Raw genomic sequence first — 10,950 nt, 5'->3', positions numbered from 1 at the left:
AAGTTCTGTCCGAGTTCTTGCAACAAGAAACGCAGTCGTGGCTGGGCACAGTAGATCTTGAGGCAGGCAAGGTAGTGAGTGATAATGGAAGGAATTTCATGGCTGCCATCTCCCATTCCCAACTGAAACACATTCCTTGCCTGGCTCACACCTTAAACCTGGTGGTGCAGTGCTTATTGAAAACTTATCCTGGGTTCTCCGACCTGCTCCTCAAAGTGCGTGGACTTTGCTCACATATCCGACGTTCGCCTGTACACGCCAGCCGTATGCAGACCTATCAGCGGTCTTTGAACCTTCCCCAGCATCGCCTAATCATAGACGTTGCAACAAGGTGGAACTCAACACTGCACATGCTTCAGAGACTGTGCCAACAGAGGCGGGCTGTTATGTTTTTGTGGGAGGATACACATACACGGGCAGGCAGTAGGATGGCAGACATGGAGTTGTCAGGTGTGCAGTGGTCCAAGATACAAGACATGTGTCAAGTCCTTCAGTGTTTTGAGGAATGCACACAGCTGGTTAGTGCAGACAACGCCGTAATAAGCATGAGCATCCCCCTAATGCGTCTGCTGATGCAAAGTTTGACGCACATAAAGGAGCAGGCGTCTGCACCAGAGGAAGAGGAAAGCCTTGATGACAGTCAGCCATTGTCTGGTCAGGGCAGTGTACAGGACGAGGTAGTGGGCGAAGAGGAGGTGGAGGACGAGGAGGATGATGGGGATGAGTATATTTTTAATGCGGAAGCTTTCCCGGGGGCACTGGAAATTGGTTGCGTGGCAAGGCCGGGTTCTGGTTTTTTGAGGGACACAAGTGACGTAGATTTGCCTGAAACTGCCCCTCAACCAATCACAACCGGAGATTTGACAACTGGAACTTTGGCCCACATGGCGGATTATGCCTTACGTATCCTAAAAAGGGACACACGCATTACGAAAATGATGAACGATGACGATTACTGGTTGGCCTGCCTCCTTGATCCACGCTATAAAGGCAAATTGCAAAATATTATGCCACATGAGAACTTGGAACTAATATTAGCAACCAAACAATCAACTCTTGTTGACCGTTTGCTTCAGGCATTCCCAGCACACAGCGCACGTGATCGTTCTCACACGAGCTCCAGGGGGCAGCAGATTAGGAGTGTTAGGGGTGCACACATCAGAAGTGGCGTTGGACAGAGGGGTTTTCTGACCAGGTTGTGGAGTGATTTTGCTATGACCGCAGACAGGACAGGTACTGCTGCATCAATTGAAAGTGACAGGAGACAACATTTGTCCAGTATGGTTACTAACTATTTTTCATCCCTTATCCATGTTCTCCCTCAACCGTCATTCCCATTTGATTACTGGGAATCAAAATTAGACACCTGGCCAGAATTGGCAGAATATGCATTGCAGGAGCTTGCTTGCCCGGCAGCAAGTGTCCTATCAGAAAGAGTATTCAGTGCTGCAGGTTCAATATTAACCGAAAAAAGGACTCGTCTGGCTACCCAAAATGTTGACGATCTAACATTCATTAAAATGAACCACAACTGGATTTCGAAATCTTTTGCCCCACCTTGCCCGGCCGACACCTAGCTTTCCTATGAAAAGCTCTTGCCTGTGAATTACTTTTCTAATGTCTAATTTGCTGCAGCTGATTGTACAGCATACGACATGTTTACACCTCCCTAAATGGCCAAACTCCCCACACGGGGCCGTGGTATCGCGACTTGGCGCAAGCACCCGTGAGACTGCTGTTTGTCTGAAGAGGTGGGTGTGCTTGCTTTTGGTTGACGGCATTGCTACTGGGTCCCTCATAGTACAATGTAGTGTCTCTGGCGGTGGTGGTGCGCACCCAACGTCAGACACACCGTTGTAACATGAGGGGCCCTGGGGCGGTCCCGCCGGCCTCAAGAGAGTTCCCCCCACCCCCAGCTCAAAGTGTGCTCTACCACGTGCAAAATTATGTCGCACAGCTCCACCAATCTTTAGTCTATTCGCTGACATCATTCAATGTCTGGCACTGACAATACAAATTTGTAGACATCTATGATGCAACTTAAAGTAGTCTGTGTCTGTGTCCTATATTGGCACCATTAAATAGTTACTGCCAAATTACTATGTCAGAAACTCAGCAGATGAGCCCACCCCTGTACCTAAGTATGCCACCTTTTTTTTTTTTTGGTTGTTTTGCGAGACATTAACATCTATTTATATTTTGGGAGTACTGGAACAGACACTCCTTGCAATACTCCTCCACTGACCACAATGCTGCCTGTGTATCCATGTAACCGATGTAAAACTGCCATGAGCCTATTGTTTGTTATTTTAGGCCTTTGATGGCCTGTCTGCGGTCCCTACTTTAAATACTCCTCCACTGACCACCAAGCTGCCTGCCCGTGTATCCATGTAACCGATGTAAAACTGCAATGAGCCTATTGTTTGTTATTTTAGGCCTTTGATAGCCTGTCTGCGGTCCCTACTATAAATACTCCTCCACTGACCACCAAGCTGCCTGTGTATCCATGTAACCGATGTAAAACTGCCATGAGCCTATTGTTTGTTATTTTAGGCCTTTGATAGCCTGTCTGCGGTCCCTACTTTAAATACTCCTCCACTGACCACCAAGCTGCCTGTGTATCCATGTAACCGATGTAAAACTGCCATGAGCCTATTGTTTGTTATTTTAGGCCTTTGATAGCCTGTCTGCGGTCCCTACTTTAAATACTCCTCCACTGACCACCAAGCTGCCTGTGTATCCATGTAACCGATGTAAAACTGCCATGAGCCTATTGTTTGTTATTTTAGGCCTTTGATAGCCTGTCTGCGGTCCCTACTTTAAATACTCCTCCACTGACCACCAAGCTGCCTGCCCGTGTATCCATGTAACCGATGTAAAACTGCCATGAGCCTATTGTTTGTTATTTTAGGCCTTTGATAGCCTGTCTGCGGTCCCTACTTTAAATACTCCTCCACTGACCACCAACCTGCCTGTGTATCCATGTAACCGATGTAAAACTGCCATGAGCCTATTGTTTGTTATTTTAGGCCTTTGATAGCCTGTCTGCGGTCCCTACTTTAAATACTCCTCCACTGACCACCAAGCTGCCTGTGTATCCATGTAACCGATGTAAAACTGCCATGAGCCTATTGTTTGTTATTTTAGGCCTTTGATAGCCTGTCTGCGGTCCCTACTTTAAATACTCCTCCACTGACCACCAAGCTGCCTGCCCGTGTATCCATGTAACCGATGTAAAACAGCCATGAGCCTATTGTTTGTTATTTTAGGCCTTTGATAGCCTGTCTGCGGTCCCTACTTTAAATACTCCTCCACTGACCACCAAGCTGCCTGCCCGTGTATCCATGTAACCGATGTAAAACTGCAATGAGCCTATTGTTTGTTATTTTAGGCCTTTGATAGCCTGTCTGTGGTCCCTACTTTAAATACTCCTCCACTGACCACCAAGCTGCCTGTGTATCCATGTAACCGATGTAAAACTGCCATGAGCCTATTGTTTGTTATTTTAGGCCTTTGATAGCCTGTCTGCGGTCCCTACTTTAAATACTCCTCCACTGACCACCAAGCTGCCTGCCCGTGTATCCATGTAACCGATGTAAAACAGCCATGAGCCTATTGTTTGTTATTTTAGGCCTTTGATAGCCTGTCTGCGGTCCCTACTTTAAATACTCCTCCACTGACCACCAAGCTGCCTGCCCGTGTATCCATGTAACCGATGTAAAACTGCCATGAGCCTATTGTTTGTTATTTTAGGCCTTTGATAGCCTGTCTGCGGTCCCTACTTTAAATACTCCTCCACTGACCACCAAGCTGCCTGTGTATCCATGTAACCGATGTAAAACTGCCATGAGCCTATTGTTTGTTATTTTAGGCCTTTGATAGCCTGTCTGCGGTCCCTACTTTAAATACTCCTCCACTGACCACCAAGCTGCCTGCCCGTGTATCCATGTAACCGATGTAAAACTGCCATGAGCCTATTGTTTGTTATTTTAGGCCTTTGATAGCCTGTCTGCGGTCCCTACTTTAAATACTCCTCCACTGACCACCAAGCTGCCTGTGTATCCATGTAACCGCTGTAAAGCTGCCATGAGCCTATTGTTTGTTATTTTAGGCCTTTGATAGCCTGTCTGCGGTCTCTACTTTAAATACTCCTCCACTGACCACCAAGCTGCCTGCCCGTGTATCCATGTAACCGATGTAAAACTGCCATGAGCCTATTGTTTGTTATTTTAGGCCTTTGATAGCCTGTCTGCGGTCCCTACTTTAAATACTCCTCCACTGACCACCAACCTGCCTGTGTATCCATGTAACCGATGCAAAACTGCCATGAGCCTATTGTTTGTTATTTTAGGCCTTTGATAGCCTGTCTGCGGTCCCTACTTTAAATACTCCTCCACTGACCACCAAGCTGCCTGCCCGTGTATCCATGTAACCGATGTAAAACAGCCATGAGCCTATTGTTTGTTATTTTAGGCCTTTGATAGCCTGTCTGCGGTCCCTACTTTAAATACTCCTCCACTGACCACCAAGCTGCCTGCCCGTGTATCCATGTAACCGATGTAAAACTGCCATGAGCCTATTGTTTGTTATTTTAGGCCTTTGATAGCCTGTCTGCGGTCCCTACTTTAAATGCTCCTCCACTGACCACCAAGCTGCCTGCCCATGTATCCATGTAACCGATGTAAAACTGCAGTATTTTGGTTATAAAAAAGAAAATACTGGAGAGATATCAAATGCAGACATTTTAACATTAAAAACAAAAACACATACAACAAAAAACTGGTACAGTACAAAAATTGGCCACCAGCTACAAAAACTTTCTCCTGCAAGTAGTTAACTGAAAGGTTTTTTTCTATTGAAAACACAGATATGGCATCCACCGAGTGTTGTCCTGTCGCGTTTTCTTTATATTATTGCCAAGAAGCTGCAACTGAATAAAGCTGAGCTTCTACCTTCTGCCTCTTATTAACTGCTTTTTTTAAAAAAAATTGGCCACCAGCTACAAAAACTTTCTCCTGCAAGTAGTTAACTGAAAGGTTTTTTTCCATTGAAATCACAGATATGGCATCCACCGAGTGTTGTCCTGTCGCGTCTTCTTTATATTATTGCCAAGAAGCTGCAACTGAATAAAGCTGAGCTTCTACCTTCTGCCTCTTATTAACTGCTTTTTTTAAAAAAAATTGGCCACCAGCTACAAAAACTTTCTCCTGCAAGTAGTTAACTGAAAGGTTTTTTTCCATTGAAAACACAGATATGGCATCCACCGAGTGTTGTCCTGTCGCGTCTTCTTTATATTATTGCCAAGAAGCTGCAACTGAATAAAGCTGAGCTTCTACCTTCTGCCTCTTATTAACTGCTGTTTTTTTAAAAAATTGGCTGTTCCGGCCTACTAAAGGTGTCTGCCCCTGCCTGGTGTTGTCCTCAACTGAATAAAGCTGTGCTTCAACCTTCTGTTCCAAATTACGATTGTTAAAAATGAAATTGGCTGTTCCGGCCTACTAAAGGTGTCTGCCCCTGCCTGGTGTTGTCCTCAACTGAATAAAGCTGTGCTTCAACCTTCTGTTCCAAATTACGATTTTTAAAAATGAAATTGGCTGTTCCGGCCTACTAAAGGTGTCTGCCCCTGCCTGATGTTGTCCTCAACTGAATAAAGCTGTGCTTCAACCTTCTGTTCCAAATTACGATTTTTAAAAATGAAATTGGCTGTTCCGGCCTACTAAAGGTGTCTGCCCCTGCCTGGTGTTGTCCTCAACTGAATAAAGCTGTGCTTCAACCTTCTGTTCCAAATTACGATTTTTAAAAATGAAATTGGCTGTTCCGGCCTACTAAAGGTGTCTGCCCCTGCCTGGTGTTGTCCTCAACTGAATAAAGCTGTGCTTCAACCTTCTGTTCCAAATTACGATTGTTAAAAATGAAATTGGCTGTTCCGGCCTACTAAAGGTGTCTGCCCCTGCCTGGTGTTGTCCTCAACTGAATAAAGCTGTGCTTCAACCTTCTGTTCCAAATTACGATTTTTAAAAATGAAATTGGCTGTTCCGGCCTACTAAAGGTGTCTGCCCCTGCCTGATGTTGTCCTCAACTGAATAAAGCTGTGCTTCAACCTTCTGTTCCAAATTACGATTTTTAAAAATGAAATTGGCTGTTCCGGCCTACTAAAGGTGTCTGCCCCTGCCTGGTGTTGTCCTCAACTGAATAAAGCTGTGCTTCAACCTTCTGTTCCAAATTACGATTTTTAAAAATGAAATTGGCTGTTCCGGCCTACTAAAGGTGTCTGCCCCTGCCTGGTGTTGTCCTCAACTGAATAAAGCTGTGCTTCAACCTTCTGTTCCAAATTACGATTGTTAAAAATGAAATTGGCTGTTCCGGCCTACTAAAGGTGTCTGCCCCTGCCTGGTGTTGTCCTCAACTGAATAAAGCTGTGCTTCAACCTTCTGTTCCAAATTACGATTTTTAAAAATGAAATTGGCTGTTCCGGCCTACTAAAGGTGTCTGCCCCTGCCTGGTGTTGTCCTCAACTGAATAAAGCTGAGCTTCTACCTTCTGCCTCTTATTAACTGCTGTTTTTTTAAAAAGTTGGCTGTTCCGGCCTACTAAAGGTGTCTGCCCCTGCCTGGTGTTGTCCTCAACTGAATAAAGCTGAGCTTCTACCTTCTGCCTCTTATTAACTGCTGTTTTTTTAAAAAGTTGGCTGTTCCGGCCTACTAAAGGTGTCTGCCCCTGCCTGGTGTTGTCCTCAACTGAATAAAGCTGAGCTTCTACCTTCTGCCTCTTATTAACTGCTGTTTTTTTAAAAAATTGGCTGTTCCGGCCTACTAAAGGTGTCTGCCCCTGCCTGGTGTTGTCCTCAACTGAATAAAGCTGAGCTTCTACCTTCTGCCTCTTATTAACTGCTGTTTTTTTAAAAAGTTGGCTGTTCCGGCCTACTAAAGGTGTCTGCCCCTGCCTGGTGTTGTCCTCAACTGAATAAAGCTGAGCTTCTACCTTCTGCCTCTTATTAACTGCTGTTTTTTTAAAAAATTGGCTGTTCCGGCCTACTAAAGGTGTCTGCCCCTGCCTGGTGTTGTCCTCAACTGAACAAAGCTGAGCTTCCACATTCTGGCTTTCGGCCTATACTATCAGATATTAAACTGCATTTGGCCTACTAGTGTGGTTAGGCCCTTGAAACAGTGTCTGCTGCTCTTGGGTTTGCTACTCCACTGAACAAAGCAATGCCGCCTGTTTAGTCCTGTTACCAATTTTGAACTGCATTTAGCCTACTTTATTCTTTGGCCCTATATCTGTTTCCTCCTCATCCTGCCCATTGCCCAGCCACTGCTAGATGAGTCTGCTGGTACATTGACCTAGACCACTACATTCCCCTTGTACTCTACACAGCCAGAATCTGACCCTGCTGAAAGTAAGGTTCCCCTTCCCGCATGTTATACTACCTTACACAGGGACAAAGAGGAAGGTGCAGATGAAAGTGCAGGTTCCTTCATCAGGTGGGGGGGCATACTCGTTGGCGACGTCACTGGCACAGGGCCCCTCAGAGTACGCAAAAGTGTCGCTGCTGGTGGGAGGCGCCCCCGCCATGCAAACACACCGCCGTACTTTGAGGGGCCCTGTGCCAGTGCCAATGCGAATGAGTGGGCCCCCCCTGTTTGCTCAGGATCACAGCACTTGCAACGTTGAAATACTTACCTCTCCCTGCAACACCGCCGTGACATAGTCCGCATTTCCTGGGCCCACGAAAAACTTGAGCCAGCCCTACTCCCCCCACAACTTTTGCCAAATGACCCCCAATTTCCTATGCCCAACTATTATTATAAAGTTAATTAAGATTGACAAGCTTCAGAAACAAGAATGGATGTTTTTGGCATTAAAATGGGCACTGTAGGTGTTTTCCTGGCCTCCACTCACTGCCGACTATGCTTCCCCATTGACTTGCATTGGGTTTCGCGTTTCGGTCGATTCCCGACTTTTAGCGATAATCGGCCGACTGCACTCGACTCGACTCTGGACAAAGTCGGGTTTCACAAAACCCGACTCGATCTTAAAAAAATGAAAGTCGCTCAACCCTAGCTGACACCTTATCCAAAAAAGTATTTTATACAAAAAAAGGTAAGATATGAGGAGTTAATAATCTTTACATTTAGAGCATTAAAAAATTGTGAAAATTGTCACCAAAAAATGGATCTATGCACAATATGTGCCAACGTTTCCTGGAAAGTACATGGAAACTTGAAGGACTTCAAAATCCTATTCCAAACAAGCATTTGCTTTCATCTAATACTATAGTTAAGCTAAGTAAGCTATGTATTTACCATGTAAACTACATATTTATCAAGTATTTGGTAGTTTCTTCCATCCACTCTTCATCACTTCTAACAATTATTTAGCAAAATCTATTTTCATCCAACTGCCAGAACACAAACATCCTGGATCCACAGAAAAACTGCTTAGTATTTGACGTCAGTAGCCATCTTCAATTACTGGCTCTGCCCCTAGCACGTAATTAAAGGCAGGGTTTTTGTCCTATAAGTAGCCCATTTGGGGCACAAGAACAGTGCCAGCTCTGGACAATCAGCTCAACGCTTGAGCTGAGGAACCATGGGGACCTTCAAGGGCCTTTGGGCATCGATATGTGCCCTTCTCATACTAAATACCTGCCTTCAGGCACAAGGTAGGTAGCTGACTTCTTTTGCTAAATATTGTCCATTTATCTTATAAAATTACTAAAAAATGTTTCTTCTGTTGTTATAAATAAATGATTTTAATCATTCTGTAGTGAAATTCTTTGCCTTTCATTGATTGGATGAATTCGTTGAGGACTAATTATTGCCGTTGGTCACCAATTTTGCATAAATATTACATTCTCGCATATGGCACAGTACATTGTTACTCTGCATTTTTTCTCCTCATTCATCAGCATGGGAGCTATAAGCTGAGCTGTTACTGATATTGTAGTTGGTAGGGATCCACTTCATAACAAAGAGTATTTTTTAATATGGTTGTAAAGCATCTGGTCCCTATTGCTTTGGCAAATTATTAATATTTTCTTAAAAGCCAGGCAATAAAAGATCTAGATATTAACTGAGTGAAAGTTGGACACCAGCAAAAGATTTCAAGGACGCTGTCAGCATCTTGAGTCATATCCTTTGGACTTAAATAAATGGAAAAATATGAATTGACAACATTTTTTTTTTCAAACTGCTTATATCTGATGTGTCATTTATTTAAAACAGCAGCCATGCAAGCTTCTGCTGCAAGTGATGCCAAGGAACTGAAACAGAACAGTGCTGACAGCCAAAAGACATCAGGTGAGATTAAAATTTAAATTAAAGGGGTTGTCCACTACTTGGACAACCCATTCACACTCTGAATGTTTGCCCCTTTAAAATAAATATACCTATACTCACTTGCATTCGGGGGCTCGCAAGAGATTATTACGCCACGTGAGTCCTATGCCTAATCAGCATTAGAGTCACTGTCTCCTCCTTTGGACATATAAGTAATCAAGAGAAAGTCAGAGCTATGGCTGGCTGCTCATCTCCTCTTGATTACTAATATGTCCGAGGCCGGGGACAGTGGTGCCAGTGCTGATTGCGCTCAGGGCTCACAAGACACAACAACCTCCGGTAAAGCATGTGCTGATACTGCTGGAACGACGCTGGGGCCGGAGGTGAAAATAGGTGTTTTTATTTTACTGGGGGGGCAAACATTCAGAGTGAGAGTCCTAGCATTGAGAATTATGAAATGGGTATAATGGAAAAGTTGCTGTTACTTTTGAAGTTGGAGTTTAAGGGCTTATTTCCACAATGAAATTAATATTTTTTTTCTTGGTCATAGTCAATGAGAGATAACATGAGTGGTTTGTGCCCCAAAGTAAATCTGTAACCACTTCCGATAACACCACTAAGATCTTGTTAGGGTCAACTTCCCAACATTAGACTCTGGACAACATACACCTGAAACTTCACAGAATTGACAATAATGTAATTTGACCTTGAACTCAATATTTCTTCTCTTTAATAATAATCTTTATTTTTATATAGCGCTAACATATTCCTCAGCGCTTTACAGTTTGCACACATTATCATCACTGTCCCCGATGGGGCTCACAATCTAAATTCCCTATCAGTATGTGTTTGGAATGTGGGAGGAAACCGGAGTACCCGGAGTAAACCCACGCAAACACGGAGAGAACATACAAACTCACTGCAGATGTTGTGGGGTTTGAACCCAGGACTCCAGCGCTACAAGGCTGCAGTGCTAACCACTGCGCCACCGTGCCAGGTTTTTATCATTTCAATGTACATTGCTATATTTTACCATATGATATCATGCAATCTGTACTCATCTATAAAAATAATGAACAAAAACTAAGCCATTTATAGGCAATAAAACACATTCAAACCATTTGTTTAAAAAACAAATATCAATTGTCTTCTATGAATGTCAGGAACATTTTCATGATCCAGGGTCACATTTTCCTTACTAAATAAGATGACCATGTTCTTAATCATTAAACTTCTCATTGACTGAACTCAGATATGGCTGATTACTACCATTTCCAACAAGATAGACCAGCAGCTAATACTACTCTATTAACAGCATTCATCAGAAATTAACTGATCTCTACACAAGGCATCTTAAGAGTTCTGTTACTGAAAGACAATCTTTCCATGGCTCAGTCCTCTGTCTTGACCCATTGTCACCCACTGCCATTTGCTGTCTCTGTGAGACATTATATTCTTATTTATAAGCTATGAAATTACAGTAGAAGCTTCAATGGTGAACACTACGATGATTACTTTTTTCGCAATGGCCTTAGATATTAAATTGTAAGCACACCATAATAGAATTATGGGCCCATAGCCGTCTACTTGCCCCTTATTGCAGATCCATAAAAAACAGGTTTGTGAGAAAATTGAGTGCAAAAAATTCATTGACCCTTTAGTGAATGGAGTC

The 10,950-nt window shown here is 43.7% G+C and overlaps 1 protein-coding gene across 1 annotated transcript in view; it reads left to right on the top strand.

Annotated features, from left to right (window-relative positions):
• The first annotated feature begins 9,547 nt into the window (after positions 1-9,547).
• Positions 9,548-10,950, top strand: part of LOC143803854 (mucin-5B-like) — a 37,003-nt gene continuing 35,600 nt past the window's right edge. The window contains exon 1 of the mRNA XM_077281619.1: positions 9,548-9,617. Within this exon, the coding sequence (XP_077137734.1) occupies positions 9,548-9,617 (70 nt within the window). The remainder of the gene's footprint in view (positions 9,618-10,950) is intronic.

The sequence above is a fragment of the Ranitomeya variabilis genome, chromosome 2 (assembly GCF_051348905.1).
Source record: "Ranitomeya variabilis isolate aRanVar5 chromosome 2, aRanVar5.hap1, whole genome shotgun sequence".
In the NCBI taxonomy this organism is placed as follows: domain Eukaryota; kingdom Metazoa; phylum Chordata; class Amphibia; order Anura; family Dendrobatidae; genus Ranitomeya; species Ranitomeya variabilis.
Note: the sequence above shows the minus strand (reverse complement) of the source record. Positions and strands in the feature narration are given on the sequence as shown.